Source organism: Barbatula barbatula (genome assembly GCF_947034865.1).
Source record: "Barbatula barbatula genome assembly, chromosome: 3".
Lineage (NCBI taxonomy): Eukaryota > Metazoa > Chordata > Actinopteri > Cypriniformes > Nemacheilidae > Barbatula > Barbatula barbatula.
The window spans coordinates 10,649,618-10,666,150 of record NC_136764.1 but is presented as its reverse complement, the minus strand read 5'-3'; the positions used below and the strand labels follow the sequence as shown (position 1 = coordinate 10,666,150).

At 38.3% G+C, this 16,533-nt stretch overlaps 3 protein-coding genes across 8 annotated transcripts; all 3 read right to left on the bottom strand.

The window, feature by feature from the left end:
- Positions 1-263: 263 nt before the first annotated feature.
- LOC306891330 (uncharacterized protein) lies at positions 264-1,884 on the bottom strand. Of its 2 annotated transcripts, none has more exons than XM_079451480.1 (5): positions 1,658-1,884; positions 1,530-1,570; positions 1,242-1,406; positions 803-882; positions 264-721 (listed from the first exon to the last, which is right to left on the bottom strand). In XM_079451480.1, exons 1-5 carry the CDS (start codon positions 1,722-1,724, stop codon positions 568-570), a joined length of 507 nt encoding a protein of 168 aa, XP_079307606.1. In that variant the 5' UTR covers positions 1,725-1,884; the 3' UTR covers positions 264-567. The 2 variants fall into 2 exon arrangements, with proteins under 2 accessions (XP_079307606.1, XP_079307607.1); XM_079451481.1 differs by having other exon boundaries at positions 1,251-1,406.
- Positions 1,885-2,317: 433 nt separating this feature from the next.
- Positions 2,318-7,456, bottom strand: adhfe1 (alcohol dehydrogenase iron containing 1). 4 transcript variants are annotated; one of them, XM_079451447.1, is made up of 14 exons: positions 7,360-7,456; positions 7,079-7,128; positions 6,953-6,996; positions 6,613-6,666; positions 6,299-6,453; positions 5,959-6,155; positions 5,772-5,849; positions 5,401-5,506; positions 5,022-5,174; positions 4,678-4,776; positions 4,029-4,107; positions 3,811-3,907; positions 3,432-3,589; positions 2,318-3,281 (listed from the first exon to the last, which is right to left on the bottom strand). In XM_079451447.1, the coding sequence occupies exons 1-14, from the start codon at positions 7,410-7,412 to the stop codon at positions 3,198-3,200; spliced, it is 1,407 nt and encodes a 468-aa protein (XP_079307573.1). In that variant the 5' UTR covers positions 7,413-7,456; the 3' UTR covers positions 2,318-3,197. The 4 variants fall into 4 exon arrangements, with proteins under 4 accessions (XP_079307573.1, XP_079307572.1, XP_079307574.1 ...); XM_079451446.1 differs by having other exon boundaries at positions 2,319-3,281; positions 6,953-7,005; positions 7,360-7,446; XM_079451448.1 differs by having other exon boundaries at positions 2,319-3,281; positions 6,618-6,666; positions 6,953-7,005; positions 7,360-7,436.
- A 2,129-nt stretch (positions 7,457-9,585) lies between these two features.
- On the bottom strand, positions 9,586-13,572 carry trim55a (tripartite motif containing 55a). 2 transcript variants are annotated; one of them, XM_079451452.1, is made up of 10 exons: positions 13,088-13,572; positions 12,690-12,862; positions 12,178-12,355; positions 11,982-12,077; positions 11,738-11,883; positions 11,563-11,650; positions 11,455-11,477; positions 11,216-11,340; positions 10,867-11,132; positions 9,586-10,500 (listed from the first exon to the last, which is right to left on the bottom strand). In XM_079451452.1, exons 1-10 carry the CDS (start codon positions 13,205-13,207, stop codon positions 10,420-10,422), a joined length of 1,296 nt encoding a protein of 431 aa, XP_079307578.1. In that variant the 5' UTR covers positions 13,208-13,572; the 3' UTR covers positions 9,586-10,419. The 2 variants fall into 2 exon arrangements, with proteins under 2 accessions (XP_079307578.1, XP_079307577.1); XM_079451451.1 differs by having other exon boundaries at positions 9,593-10,500; positions 12,178-12,358; positions 13,088-13,566.
- Between the last annotated feature and the right edge of the window lie 2,961 nt (positions 13,573-16,533).

Genomic DNA, 16,533 nt, shown 5'->3' with positions numbered 1-16,533 from the left:
GTCCAGATAATTTTCAGATGACTTGCATCGAAAAATGACACATTGGACCTTTAACACTAGCGAAGCCTCTGCTGCCTTCATTGAATAATTCCTTATGTAATAAGCAAAATTTGGAGACCTAAATAAATACACTGTACATAAAACACAATTGTGTTGTTCCTTTCCATGTTGGGATTATGACTTGAATTGGTGTGTGTGCATGTGGAGGGGGAGGATCAGTAATACACAAAATTACAATTGACTTGCATTGCTTAGACGACTTTGATTAAACACCATTTTAAACAAACTTTTTAATTAAAGTAATTTGTTTACATTATTTACATTTGTACATGTTGGTTAGCTCAGTAAGGTAAAAGGTCAACAATCTGGACACTGATTTCAGGTTCAGTCACAAAAACAGCATATTGCAGGTGCATGCTTAAAATGAAACCATTCTGTTGCACAATCAATTCTTTGTGCTAAAAGACTAAAAGGGCTAAACTTATCTAAAAATCTAATCTATGACATCACTGCAAAGGTGGCGTTTAGAGCTAATAGAGGGGTGGAGCGTGGAGATGTGGGGCATAGTCATTCTGGATGAAAGGCAAGATTGATGGAGCCAGTATGTAAGGCCTGTCCTTCACTGCGTCGGCGGGGGCGAGCGAGCAGCCGCTGAAGTAATCGGGGTGAGCCAGGCACTCCAGATAATGATGCCCGCCGTGGCAGTTTCAGAGAGTGTCTTCTGCAGTAACAAATACCAGTTCAGAAATAGTATCAGAGTTGCCAATGTTACAATAAAAGCAAAATAACATCATGAACTTACCCTGTGCAGCCACGACGGTCAATAGACGACTCTTGTATGGAGCTCTGTTTAGTTACGATATGCCGCAGGGGATCTTGTTTCTACACACAAACAATAGAAATAAATGAAACTACATTGGCACATTTTTGAACACTATATTTTTAATTAACTGCCTTTATTTCAGAATTACTGAATTTTAACAAATGCATGATTTCCAGCAAACAGCCATAAAAGCCAGACATGAATCTCATTGTCCTTTTAAGATAAATTGGAACGCTGACTGCAAGCTAGGACGCCAACATTGTTACCTGAGCTAATACTCATTTCTGAATAGAGTCCAATCCCCACAGCCAAGTTCCAAGCGTAAGCTTTTATTGCAGCAAAGTAGTTTAACTCATTAAATGTTCGCACATGGGTATCCAGGTGTCTACATATATTGTGTAATCTTTGCATTGTTTACCTTCTGTACCTGTGTGAAGCATGTGGTGGGCAGGTATCCCTCTCGTCCATTCTGCTGTCGTATGTAACACCAGTCAGAATCTTCCCGAAACAGCAGTATCACGACCTCACCGGCACAGACAGACACCTCGTCTTCGTATTCTGCACTGTATCCTGTCACCACAGCCTCCTCACACACAACACATACACTTCACCATCATCACCTGCAATATCAGCTCTATAAGATCAAATACATCTGCAGGTCCAATAAGAAAACAGCTTGTGTGTGTGTGTGTGTGTGTAAAAATACCGTTTCTTCTTGGTACTTGAAAATCACACTCTTCCGACAAACTGAAACCAATTGTCCAACATTCAATTACACAAAACCCAGTTTTGTTCATATGCATTGTAAATGTCTCACAGAACAAGACTACTAACCTTGAGGAGACAGCACAGTGGTGAATACTTCAAACTCTTCATGACTCTGGGTGTAGATTTGCTGCATGTTGTGGTAGAATGACACAAATACAAAAGGCTGACGCACACTTTATCTGTTCATTTAGATTCACTGTTACTGCTGTGCTCTCTCTCTTCTTTAAGTACTCTCTCTCTCTCTCTCTCTTGCTCTCTCAAATGCACAGATCAGTTTTGATTGATGCTTTTCTGGGAAAGTAAAGTACTCTTAAGTCTATTTAAGTCGGCTCCGCGTGAGTGTTTACCTGCTGCGTTTCAGAGCTCTGGTCAGCCAATCACGCACTTCTAGGAGCCAAGGTTTAATCAGCCAATCACATACCTCTTGTGGCAGTGACATGCTTCCAAACTCCAAACACTTGATTTACTTAAACCATTCACACTTGTGGCACAACACTTTTTCATGCACCAGTCAGACCACTACATGATTTTGAATATTTGTTAACCCTGAATACCACAACCTTATAAATGTTGACAATTTCCATACAATCTAATTTATATTAAATTAAAGTAATCTGAATTATTGCGTCAAAACAAATGTCTTGAGTCTTCAACTAATCTGTCAATCAATAATCTGTAGGTAACACGTTTGTTTCCTTGGCTCAGGTTAAATAAAAATTATTTGTGTAGAGTTCATACATTTTATTGTAAAACATGTAATTGTAGCATGCATATGTACATAGAAATGTGTATAATTGATGATTATAACTGATGAAAAAGGTAACACTTTACAATTGGGTTGTACTTTTGAACAATTAGTTAATGCATTTGCTAACATGAACTAGCAATGAACAATACTTTTACAGCATTTATTCATCTTAATTCATGTTAATTTCAGAATCTACTAATACATGTTTAAAATAAAAAATTGGCCAAATCTGTTAACATTAAATGCAGCATGGACTAACAGGAATTAATTTTTTGAGATTTAATAACAGATTAGTAAATGCTGAAAAAATATACTTTTCATTGTTAGTTCATGCATTTAATAATGTAAACAAATACCTTAATACATATTGTTATTGGAAAGTGTTACCAAGAAAAATTCTCACGTTTTCCCATTTCTGATAACATTTTACAACAGTTGTCTGCAAGTAACAAAGCACCCTGACTTGAACATGAAAGCTTTAATAATGATTTGAAAAGTATCAAAGGAGAAACTTTGATGATGTGTACTAGATTAAAATAAAACAAGACTAAATCTAAAATAGTCAATATATTTAATCAGATTAATGAGATTTCAAATCAACCAAATTTGTGCTGATCAGTCACAAGTGTACATTATTTAAAACTACAGAATCTGACAGTACAGTTTCTGCATTGTATTTAACACTCTATGCTTGTCTCGCTGTGAGCAGTGACGTCACACTAAAAGGATTAAAGGTCAGTTCACTTTGATCAGTGTCTTTGCTTACATAATAAAATTAGCACAGCTAAGTAGAGTCTGCGCTTCTGAGAAATCTGTGAGTGTGTTTTCAGTCCATTGCTATAATGTCCTTCAGGATGTTCAATAGAGCTTCATGGAGGCAGCAAACAGATCAGACAAATCCTCTTCACTGTGAGCTCTAGGGGACAGTTTAGTTACCCTCTCCTGCAAAACACACAAGCAATTCATCATTAAGGATTTTAACTTTTTTCACACGTTTTATGCTCTGTCAGTTATGTTGCTTGAATCAATTTGCAGCAGAATTTCTGATCTCAGTATGGCTTTTTTGTTAGTGCAACGATGTGATTTGCTGACCTGAGGGATAGTGCCCTTCACTAAAGATGGAATGTCCTCTTTGGTGTAGCCAATGGCAGACAAGCCGTCCTCCACATTCAGGTCATGTAAAAACATTCTAAGAGTGTCAGCCAATAAACGTCCGGCGTCTTCTTTCTTAACGTTAGTCACATCAGCACCTTTATAAACACAAATAACATCACACAGTCTATAATCTATCAGTGCAAACTGAATTAGAGCAGATCAAAAAAGACTTCTTTACACATTACAGGTTTTACTTAAAAATAAACATTACAATTATAGAAAAAAAGTATTATTCTTGCATTATTTTATAATGTGAATCTTAAAGCAGTGACTAAGACACACTGGGAGACATTTAAACGTTTGTGCAATGGGTTGCCTAGTATCTGTGCTGCCTCCAGGTGGCGCTCTGGGCACATGCTAGCAGTAAAGGCAAAAACAGCAGGAGATGTGAGAACTACAGACAGTCCATGAGGCTGAAAAAAAAAGAAGAGTAAAGAAATTATTTCATAATATAGTATCTCTTAATACTGTAAGATCTAGAATCACTGTTGTCAAAATGCATTATTTTTATCATGTAGTGCAGAATATATTTACCACTATAGGATGGTTTACATTGTAGCCTTTGGCTCTGTGAGTTTTAACATTCCCGGCAATAGGGTATGACATTCCATGACTTATTGAATAAAATGACAAGATATAATTATAGTTAAAACAACTGTTAAAAATGTCACCTAATAGACATGACAGAACAGAAATGAATAAAATCTTTATAGTCACAGTTCATTGTACAACGAAACTGGATCTAATCCATCGAAAAAATAAAGAACCAAGAAGAGCTGCAGGTAGGTAATAAGTTAAAACACACAATAAGTTAAAACATTACAGGGTCATTTTTCCAAAACAATCACTTTGGCAAGCTAAATTAAACTTGGTGGTCTTGCCTTGTTTTAATATTTGTTAGCCTTAACTTATAAGCACATTTTCATAAAAGTGACACATTTTCAAAACTGTCAATGTGCACCTTGTTAGTTGTTCCCTAGACTCTCACAGCACTGATTTTGGCGCACCTGCGCTCTCTGATACGCATAAGTGGAGAAACACAATGAATTGATTTTCACAGTGTAGCACAAGCGGTTTCATTAGCAACTCATGAGCTCGCTTCGCTTGTGATTTGATGCTTGCAAACTCATTACCAGAATTAATTCTTTTTTGGATGCTAATTTAATGAGTTCTGTTTAATTACCATAAATGGACTCCAGCATTGCCAAAACCAATTCCTGCGAACACACTGGCCAGGTGCATGCTGGACCGAGCCTCCACATCTTCTGGGTCACGCACCGCCCTACAACAAACATTTGCGTTCAAAGCTTAATATTATATTGAATATTTTCATTGCTAAAATACTTTATTTTATCCCATGTCTTGGTGGATACAAATCTACATAATTTGGCTCTGTGGCTGTATTAAATTGTAAAACATCCCAATTTGAAATATCCCTGTTTGCATTTTGCACAAAGGTACTCTTAAAAACACACACATAGCGTTCATAAAAAACTATTTCTTCCATACCCCAACAAAGAAACATACCGTTTCAAGTATTTGGCAACAATCTTGAGGGCATGTCTTGCCCATACATCACTGATTGGATTACTACCCTGGTAGGCAGGGCGATTCAGGGGGTTGGGTGGACACGGACTCCTTTGGTCGTAGGGCAACGCAGTAAAAGACTCTAGTGCATGACTAAGAAGAGAATTACACATAATAAACATTGAAAAAAGATGAATCAAGAAAGAAAAAAGCATTGGAGAGGTACATAAAAATGGCTACACATGAGACATTATTTTCCAAATTAATTTAATTTAATTTAAGAAATTATTAACACTTGTAGATATAACATCATGAAAATACAAAATGGCATAGCACAAAATCATTCTTAAACCATTCTGAACCAAATCTAAACACACACCAGAGCACATCGAACCCGCTGTTAGCTGCCACTCGGGACGGCATGTGAAGAGTGTGCAATGGATCCACCATACCCAATGTGGGCTTAATTGCTCGACTGGCTATGCCTGAAAACACAACATAAATGTGTTTCATTTGGATAAAAATGCACTAAAGGCACGGACATAATTCTACTCCAAAACAACCAACTGGACTTTCCCAACAACAAATACGCACAGTGAATTATTTTTAATTTAAGAAATAGGACTTTTGACCCCACTTCTAACACTAAGCCTGGACTTAATCCAATCTCAATTTACGCCTAAACTCACTAGCCCCTTTATTAATAAATGCAGAGAACAGTGATGAAATAAGTAAAATATTTATGCAAACCAGTTTTAGCCTTCATGTCTTCCAAATCAAAGATGGCCACTCCTGTGGTTTCACTGCCTGTACCAGCTGTGGTGGGAACTTACACATGCAAAGACAAACAGACACACAAAATGTTAATAAATAAAAATTATAATTTAGAAGAATGTATATAAAACAAACCAGAGACAAGGAGAGTTTTTGCTTGTACCAGCAATAAGGGGCTGCAATGTCCCTGTAATAGGTTTTCCTTTTCCAATTGGTGCATTTACAAAGTCCAGAAATTCTGCATCTGGGTGAGATGCATACAGGTTTGCGGCTTTACAGGTGTCAATCACAGAGCCCCCTCCCACAGCAACATACACATCAAAATGTCCCTTTTTGGCAAAAGCAATCGCTTCTTTAAAACTGTAAATGAAAGAGCAATTTAATTGACACAATCCTGTTTTTAATCAGAAATAACTTCTATAAAGATGAGCTGTCAACACTTCAACACAATCACAGGGTCAAGGTGCGTGAAGCAGTGCGTGTTCCATCTCTGATGGTGTCACCTTTTGTCTGTTGGTTCTACTCTCACGTCCTCAAAGATCTGATATTTCACTCCAAGCGTTGTCATTGAATCCAATACTGCCGCGACAGGTGGCAGGCGGGCCAGATTTCTGTCCGTCATCAGACACACGTTACGAGCTCCCATATTCTGCAAATCCTGATTTGAAAAATTCGCAGTCAAGTCCAACTAGCCAATGAAGAAGTTACAGTACAACTGAAATAACGTGGAACAGACCTTTCAACCACCAATAGCAGAGATTAAACATTTAATTTTTTGGAAATCATACAATCGAATAGTCAAATATACTGATATCACCATGCCAATTTCTCTGGTCACTCCTGCCCCAAATCTGATATTCGAACAAGCCATCTAAAACAAAAAATATATATCAAATAAATAAATAAATATAACAGTAATGTAAATATAATATAAAAGGAGATGTAGCTCATATGACCTATATGTATAACTACTTAAATATTCTAAATTAAATTATACAATTAATTTAATATCAACAATATTTGATTGATTCTATTTGCTTGAATGGCTCATGTATTCAAATGTTACCATTAATTATCATAAATGATAGCTTGAGCATAACCAGTTAAAATAGTTTGAAGTAAAACTATAAATAAACGGTTTACTATATTACTCTTACTTCAAACGCGTAGTCCGTTTTCCGGTCATACACACGATGCTCACCTGCAGAAACTTCACACATATACGATCACGTGATCAAGTTCAGTTATTTACTATTTTGAGAAAAATATTCACTGGATCTTACCTCGGTGATGAATGTGTGAATACGCTTGAGAGTGAGCGGGACATCTGCATCTACAAGACATTTTGGGAGCTAACATTATTCTGCTGAAATACCATTATGTTGTATGACTTTTAACTATACTCGGTGCCCTTTTGGCTCGGTCGGTTCGGTTGAGGGTTTGTTTACACTCTTATGGCGTTAAGTACAGTCAGTACATTTACTAGTTGTATGCATATCAAAGTGCATTGACTAAATACAATCTTTAATACGCGGATAGTGTAGATGAAATATATCAAACTTACGCCGCGCTCGCTAACTGGCGCATCAAGTGAGCGACTCTCTCTCCACCTGCCATGATTTCTGCACGACCCACACCAATGACGCGTTGAACCCTCAACTCCCTGTACTGGACATCCCGCCATCTGCTGACAGGTATGCGCTCATGACTCTCTCTGTGTTTGAGTCACAGATATATCTTTCTGTTTTACCAAGTGTTTACCAAAACTCATTGAATCTCGAAGGAGAAAGAGAGCGAGGTTTGTCTATATTTGTGAGGGACAACATTTCTTAAATGTCCATTTGTTACATGTTAAAAGATCATTTGACGTGGTCCATTATCAAGTTTTAATCATGTTTTGCTGTTGTGCAATTCCGGTGTTGTGGATGTCAAGTCAAAACTTGAAATAGGAAACTCTCAGAGAATGTATTACAAATATATTGAATTATTTTCCTAAACCCTTACTGAGTCTATCAGAAAAAATGCATGAGTCTATCTATTTATGCATTTTCTATTTTAAAAAAGGGACACAAAGAACACCATTTTTTGAGACAACATGCAATTCTTTGAATACAAACGAGCAGCAATAATACCCAACAATTGGAGAATGTATATTGCTTTTTACAGAATATTTATGTAATTATTATGTTTTATGCGCTCATTTTATGGACCGTTTTGGATCCTGTGACACTTTTGAAAGCGGCACTTACAATACTGGAAAAATTAGGCTTTTAAAATTTTTATGAAAACTCTTTGAGACCTCACATGTGTATTTAAGTGTGTTTTTATCAGTATGGTGAAAGCCTTTTCTTTCATGTAGTCTGGTTGACTTTTGCAGGGACTTGCCCTGTACTAATATCAACTGATTTGTGGGAAAGTTGGAGAAGGAGATGAAGAGTATTAGCCTTATATAAAAAACAACATAACTAAGATGCGTTTAATTGTATTTTAAATTGATGTTCTTCAACTCATGCCTCTGCTATTGTCAGTGTATGTTAACTGATTTTGTGTGTGCATATATATTATAAATATGGTGTATTCAGGTACATGTAAAAAAATCTAACTCCTAAAAATGTTTGATTTCTTTGGTTATCACATGTATATTTCTCAATACTGACCGATTTGTACTGATGTACCATTTTTGAGTCTCACATTGAATATGCAGGTACAGGTTGGCATGTGTATATGATTTGTTGTCAAACTTGGTGTAGACATTGCCTAATCTGATGTACAATGATAAAGGTCAGACATGTTGACACACGTGAAATGCTTGGATGGTGGCCTATGTCCCCCACTGTTTGCAACAGAGCTAGACTTTTACCAATAAACATACGTTTCTCCCTATCTCTTTTAAAAAGAAGGCAAATTAATCCGTACATATTATAAGAACAACAATAATCCAATGTGAATAAACGAAGTTCCAAGTTTACTAGCCAGACACAAGCACCATCTCAGTAAGGTACAAACATGAATACATTTGAATACATCTGTTTATTCAATGTAATATGTTCATCTTGGTGATTTTATTAATAGGTTTACGTGTAAGCCAACTGATGCACGTGGGAGGCTAGCGGTGCCAACAGTTTGCCCAGATGATGCGCTTCTCTAAGCGCAACCCAGTACGTCATTCGTTTACTCTCTCAATTACCGGCACTTCATTCAGATTAATTAGCACACATTAACGGAAGCCGGGTGTAAATTCATCGGATAATTTAATCGACAACGCGAAACTAAACACGCAATGTGGAGCGTGGGAGCAATTTGATTGCATTTTCATGTTGGACTTCCTCGAGCCACACAAAGCAAATTATTCCGTGACTAATTCTGGTCCCCCGTCATACAAATATAGGCCCACTGTTCGCGCGCATGTGCATCATGTCATATAAATATACCCAATCGGGGCTCGCGCTCCTACGACAGCCCAAAGGTGCGACTTCGCGCGCTTAATTGCGGACGACCCGTGAAAATATTTGATATCCCGCACTGAGGTGAGAGAATTTATTTTTTACATAAATTAAGTTTCTGAATGATGAGAGTTGTTTTTACAATTAGCTATTTTTTTAAAGAATGAACTTGAATCAGGTTTTTAAAAGTTTACTGTGACTAAATAAATACAATAGGATCCGAAAGTCATGGTACATGTGTTTTCGCATAAAAATGTTGTTCTTCGTATTTGAAGGGGGGGGATTAGTTCAAAAATACAAAACATGATTTTTAAATAGTTTTGGACTTTTAAAATGACAGGCAATTAGACAATTATCTAGCCATGTTTTATTTCACGTTTATCCAGAATTTCCCTCCATGAAGCTGCACGTGCTGCTCACGGTGGTGTCTGTCGGTGTTTTCCTCTCGCGCTCCGAGTCCGCTCCTTGGCATGCGTTCACGCATCTGCCGGTTCTGATGCGCTTAGGGGAGGAATATTTCTTCAGGCTGGATAACGGCGTGCCCGACCTGAGATCACCGCCGCACACCGATACGCTTCAGCTTACGCAGAGGCTGTGGAGAGGTATGGTCGGTAGTGTCGTTAACAGGATTCCAAATAGCCTAGGGGAGCGCGTTCGCCGGTCCGAGGATCCGCCCATCTCGTTGGATCTGACCTTCCACCTGATGCGCGAGGTACTGCAGATGGCACGATCCAAACAACTTGCCAGGCAGGCTAGCAACAACCGCAAGATGATGGACTTTTTCGGGAAATAACACTTATGATTAGTATTATTATCCATTTCGTATGAGCCATGTTTCGACTTTATTCTTGTAAACGCTTTTAGTTAAATAGCAATATCCATCCTGGTCATTTCCTTACGAAGTTTGTCATTAAAAACTGTCCAGATTTACACTTACTGATAACCATCTTTTATTAGTGATTTTCAGTCTGCTACAGAAAAACTATTAATATTAAATGGTTGTGTTTTGCATTTTCAATCACTGTCTGTAAATAAATGCATATTTATGCTTGTCCTAAACTCATTCAAAGCACAACAAGCATTTCTGGAACGTCTTAAGCAAGCATCGATGTGCACATACAGGCTTCTGCCCTGGGCCTGTCATCACAGTGATGATGTAGATTCACCAACTTGTATGGTGGCTATTTTGGCACATTTAACCAGGAAAAAGAGAACACATGCCGTTGTCCATCCTCTGATATATCGCTGGGACTGGCAGTTACCTAAATTTAGGAAAACACGGAAAGAAACATTCAATTGCACATCTGTGGCCATGTGGAAAAACAATTACATAGAATAGAGATAGAGATAGAGATAGGGTAGCAGATCATGGTGCTTAGATGTTTTTACCGTTTTTACTATATAAAAAATAAATCTAAATTTATGAACCAAAAATGTTAATTCTTTTTCTGAGCATATGAAAGATCACTAAATCAGCTCCAAGGTAAACTAATATAATTGCATATTATGGAATAGTTTTCTCCAATTTGTTTTAGATGGTAATTTCTCTAATCACAATCACGGTTTTCTTCAGGGACACAGTAGATAAGATGCGAATATATATATATATATAAAGTCATAATTCTTACTTGAGCAGATGCATCCGTGGAAGGGTTATGACTGGGCTCTGGAGTGGGCGTGACTGCGGGCGTGTTTTCTCCTGATGTGATATTCATTGATTGGTTGGATTTTGACAAAATTTTTGAGGACTCTGATACCAGTGGTGGGGAGTTTGGTAAAGGGATTTGTCTTTGCTGGGAAGGGGTTGGTGCAGGCATTGAAGATGCTTGAATCTCAGGACTAATGGTATCAGCTGCTTCCTCATGATCATCACCTTCTTCATTGTCATCTTCATCTACAGTAGAAAGAGAGAGATCTCTTATTTAAAGATGTTGTCAGATGACAACAAAACTTTGTTAGGACAGGAGGTTAGTTTACCCCTGGTGAATTCTATGCTTAGTATTGCTCTTCTTTCCTGGTTGAAGTTTGCAGAAAAATGATCCATGCTCTCATAGCCACGCTCCACCTTTTCCAAATGAGAGACATTTTTGCCTTCTACTATCCTGGGAGATAATGTAAAAACAACTTACATCACCAAGAAATATATCAAGAAACAGAAGTGGGAATACTTCTGAAACATGAAATTGCAATTGTGATCATGTTTAAATCTTACTCACTGTTGTAGGAGTGGCTTTGTATTCTGTTGGAGAGATTTTTAGATAAGAGAACACATACTCTATATACAAAATTTTATTGTTTGTATTCAACTCATATAAATATAAGACCTGCAAGAATATGGCCATCTCAGATTCCTCCATCGTCTGAATTCCCGTCTCCACCAGTTTGGCAGATTGATCCAGGTGCTCTCTGTACCTGCACAGGTGATTACATAGGTTAGCAGGTTGGGTAATACAAAATGCATATACATATGGGTTATAAATCAGGAAAATGTGTGTGTACTTGCGCTGTAGGCCACTGATATAATCACGTTTCTCCTGTTGTTCCGAAGTGATCTTCAGCGTTAGTTCTCCTCTGCGCTCTTCCAGCAGAGCATACAGACGATCGAACCATTCACATAAACGAGACTTCTGTCTACGACCATTTTCCTACATCACACACAATATTACTAATACTGTAATAGGAACTCTGGGATCACAACCGGTCAACAACAAAGAAAACAGTGTTTGCACAAACTAACACTGACCTCCACAGTTCTGCAGCTCTCTTCCAGCTGACTAATGATGCCCTGAATTCTGTCATTGTTTCCGAGCAACACGCTTACACCATCTGACAATTCTGTCTGCAAACAGATTCACGCAAAAGCTCAAGAAAAGTACACATTGGGGAAAAAGCAAATAAACTGACCACTGTGAATGCCTTGTGAATGCCCAGAATCTCACTTTTTGTGTCTCGTAGACGGATTTAAGCGGAGCGACTTGGCATGTCTGATGACTCCCGAACACTTTACATAATGAACAAGTGGGAGTGGAGCAGGTCACACAGTATATGTTAATCTTTTCATCCGGATGCTCCTCACACATCAACTCATCGTTCTTCAAAGGTGGTTCTGGCTTACTGCTGCTGAGAAAGAAAGATAAATATTGCAATTTTGCAAGCCAAACAGGAAGACAACGAGTCAACAACTGACCTATGAGGCCTTTATTGGTAGTTGAGGTTATATCTTTACTTAAATCTAATAAAACCAACTTGAATAGCTCTCGCCACACTGGCCTACTTACAAATATAGTTAAGCACACAGATATATTCTGAAATAGATCAGTCAATCTAAATGAACCAATGCATTTTAGAGATTCATTTAAGTAAATGTGAGAAAATGAGTAAGAAGAAGAACTGGCTGCAACAGGATTTCAAACAATAAAAGGTGAGGAAATAATTATGGCCTTAATCTGACCTGCTGCTTTCTTGTTTGTACATATCTATGATGTTCTCCACCAGCAGGTTTCTCTGCAGGCCATACACCCCATGTCTATCCAGAACCACTTCATGTCTACAGGATGGGCAGCGGAACCGGCCGCCAGAACCCAATGAAGAACTTCCCCGCGTAGGCAAGTAGGGGTTTGAGGCCTAATACACACACACACTTGCATGTATACATTTGGCACATGCTTTAATACACAATGACTCAGAGCGCATTCAATATGTTTATTTTTTATTAGTAAATATATGTGTGTTCCCTGGATGTCGAGCCTGTGACATTTGTGTTTATGACGCAATTATCTACCAACTGAGCTACGCACATAATAAACTGTCTCCGTTAAAATACGTTTGAGATGTAAATATTTCTGGTACCTGAAAGATGTCGTTGGCACATTTGCGACATAGGTTGTGTTGGCACGGTAATATGACCACCGGTTTAGTGAAGATCTCTAGACAGATGGGGCATATCAGCTGCCTCTCCAAACTTTCCATGGTCTCGCGCTTTCTAGGGTACGTATATTCCAAACTTGCGCTCTTCACGCGGAGCGCACCCGCCTGGCGAACGGGATCTGCAAGACCTGTTTGTTTTTTACGGTTCCGCAGAGGGGGGAATGTTAAGTTATTATCCCGTCTCCCCGTTTAGAACCCGCGACACGCGAACGTCGAAACGGCTCGTCAACCCCGACGCGCCCGTATCGGATCTGTTTTTAGCATTGGCACGTCAAGGTTGCCATGATTACGTGACCATATATGAAAACTCCACAGCTCGAGACTAGGCAGCTGTTTTACCTCCTCAAACTCGTGAACGCGCAATTCCCCAGAGCCACAAGCGCCCTGGAAACCATTGCAATGCATTCAGCCATTTACTGTCAGTTCTTAAGATGTTATACCCGCGAAAGAGATCGTCGAAGTAAATCATGTCACATTAAGCTTTATGCTTTTCAGGTTACCATTGTGTTGTGGACAATAAACTTAAGAATTGAAAAATGTAATGATTCTCACACATGGCTGTCATGAAACTGACATGAAACAGAACCCAGATGCAGACAGCTCTCAACAATAAAACACTTTATTTGATAAGGACAAAACATAACTCAAAATCCCTCGAGGGGGAAAACAGGAACAAAATACTTTAAGTTATGTCTTGATTTTTGTTATGTTAAAGGCAGGGTAGGCACTGCTGTCCAGAAACGTTTTTGTCATGCTGGTTGGAGGTCTCCTAACATCCTTATAGAAATCAATAAGTCAAGTGAAATATTGGTATTTATATAATTTAAAAATAAAACTTTGGACCAATAACTGATGTTACCTCATGTGTACATTTTCAGTCAACGTATTTTGTCCATTTTCACTCAGACATCATACGTCATCAGCGTTACATGACTTCACTGGAACCGATTCAACAGCTTCGGGTCTGTGCATGCTCGTGTGTTTTGGAGGAGGTGTGCCTTTGGATGGTGATTCGTGAGAGGGAGGAATCATATGATTGCACTGCTAGCAGGCAAACATTAGCATTTTCCAAATTATCTACTCTGCCTTTGACTTGGCATATATAGGAGAGGAACAAAATAAACATAACGAGGGAAAAAGGTGAAAGGTGTGAACTGGGATAATGAATAAGGAAACAAGGTGGCGTGGCTAAGACGCAAGACTGGAGAGCACAAAGCACAATCAATGCACATGTGCTTCCAACAAACACAAGTGAAGCTATCATGATTCTGTGGGCCAGAACGAGATACAGCTGCTAGGACAGGATCATGACCGTACACCTCCCCCAAGGGACGCCACCTGGTGGCCCCAAGGGGGAACACGACATGAACAGAACAAAATATTTTAAAAATCTAAATCAAAACACTGCAAATTAGTAGCTAAAAAGTCCAAAACAGGAACACACACACAGGTAGGCCACAGACAGGAACAGAGTGGGAGTGGACTGCAGTAATGTGTCACTGTATAAAACTACCTGTAAGTCGCTTTGGATAAAAGCGTCTGCCAAATGAATAAATGTAAAATGTAAATGTACATGAACTGTGCTGTCCATTCATTTCTATTTTTTCTTTAAAATAAATAAATAGCCTAATATAAAACGACATAATATTCTTATTAACTGACCAAAGTATTAAAAATTTAAAAATGTGAGAAGGATTGTCACAGAGACATCCCGAGTTCTTCAAATAACACATGGAGGACGTAAAATGCCATATAAATATTTTTTCCAGTTCTCCCAAGCCAGAAAAGGGCAAGGTGCTCACAGGTGCCAAAGCATCACAAAAATAAAGAAATGAAAGTAAACAAGTTCAATTAACAAACATAAATCAATCAATCAATTAATTAATTAATAACCTTGCATCAGGTCTAATCCCTCAATCAGAGTACTTTACTGCAGTTACTGCATTCACTACCACCAGTCTTAGCCCTCTGGAACACTCCTCCAGGTGAGAATTTATACACCTGGGTACAACCATCTGTCAGTAATAATCACATGGGGAAGAAAATAACTATGAACAGGTGATAAATATCCCGAAAAGTTATTACCCGATCAAGTAACCCCATTTCCCTCTGCATACTGGTTTAAATAACAGTCCACACTTCAGTCAGTAAACTTCACCAATAATTAAGTTAACATGAAGGACTTAAAACAATTCCCCCTCCTTTCCCACAATACTTGGTTTCTCCCACTACCCATGATGCAACCCAGGGCAGGTATAAAAATAATGAGAAAAGTCCATTCCAATCTTTTACTTCACTCAAGATGGCCGCCGCCATGCCTGCTGACGGCAGGTGATGGTTAGTAGTTTGGGATAACTTAATGTCCTCTGAGTTTGTGCTCAGGTGGCCAGTCTGAGACACAACAGTTTAACTGTAGAAAACATATGTGTGGTTAATCCATCTCTCCTGTCGCTGATCCCTCAAGGTAAATAAAGAGTTTTTAAAAACCAAGTATGTGTTCATGTGTTTTGTGGAAGGGCTAACAAGGGGTCACAGAGAACAGAGAGTAGCTCTGTGACAAGGATACTTTAAAAGCATACTTTTTAAAGTTCAACTTTGAATCTTGATATCAATTGCACTATTGTACTGTATTTTACACCGTATTTAGTTCAATTATCAATAGTAACATTAAATACCAGAAAAAATACGAGAAATCCCTTTACTTAAGTTAAAAGTAATCAAATTACAGTAACTAATTACTTAGTAGTTACACCCAATACTGGCTATGGCTAAGCTTCCTAACGTCAACTGTAAACGGAGGACAGACACATAGTAGACAATACGTCAGTGGCCAACATAGACACTATGTTTATGTTGCTACAAAAGGTTCTTCACAGCATTTTTCACTACAATAACCTTGTATGTTTAGATTCTTCATGACATTGTAAAGCACCTTTTGGAGTGAAACACTCACTACTGTTCGATTAGAAATATTTATATTAAACTCACATTATGCTTAAGAAAATATGAACGGGATATTTTCTTGTTATTCAATAAAAGTTTGTGTAAGTGTGTCTTTTATTTCTTATTACTTGCAGTAACACTCTTCTCTGTTGGGTGTGTCTTGTAAAAACCAGTTTATTTTGCTTTACAACAAAGAAAGCTATGTGCTGCAGAGCTCTAAGGAGCTTTATACATACACACAGGCTGGGAGAAGAACTAGTGATTTGTTCTGTTTTGTATAGCATCTCCCTTTTGACTGCAGATCAGCTGATTAGATGTTTGGAGTGTTTTAAATAGCCTGCCAAGGGAAGGCTCCGGGAACTGCTGGAAAAACCCTGGGTTAATGCCTTGGCTCAAAAAACATGGCTTTGTCAGACCAAACCACA

Coding starts and splice junctions, on each gene's coding strand:
- adhfe1 (XM_079451446.1), bottom strand. CDS start 7,412: ATGGCAGGTGGAGAGAGAGTCGCTCACTTGATGCGCCAGTTAGCGAGC. Junction 5,507..5,771: donor AGACATGAAGGCTAAAACTG/GTTTGCATAAAT, acceptor TTGTGTTTTCAG/GCATAGCCAGTCGAGCAATT. Junction 3,590..3,810: donor GGAGGCAGCACAGATACTAG/GCAACCCATTGC, acceptor GTGTTTATAAAG/GTGCTGATGTGACTAACGTT.
- trim55a (XM_079451451.1), bottom strand. CDS start 13,207: ATGGAAAGTTTGGAGAGGCAGCTGATATGCCCCATCTGTCTAGAGATC. Junction 11,478..11,562: donor AGATGGCCATATTCTTGCAG/GTCTTATATTTA, acceptor TCTCTCCAACAG/AATACAAAGCCACTCCTACA. Junction 11,341..11,454: donor ACAAAGCCACTCCTACAACA/GTGAGTAAGATT, acceptor ATTATCTCCCAG/GATAGTAGAAGGCAAAAATG.
- LOC306891330 (XM_079451480.1), bottom strand. CDS start 1,724: ATGCAGCAAATCTACACCCAGAGTCATGAAGAGTTTGAAGTATTCACC. Junction 1,407..1,529: donor TCAAGTACCAAGAAGAAACG/GTATTTTTACAC, acceptor GTGTGTGAGGAG/GCTGTGGTGACAGGATACAG. Junction 883..1,241: donor GCTTCACACAGGTACAGAAG/GTAAACAATGCA, acceptor GTTTGTGTGTAG/AAACAAGATCCCCTGCGGCA.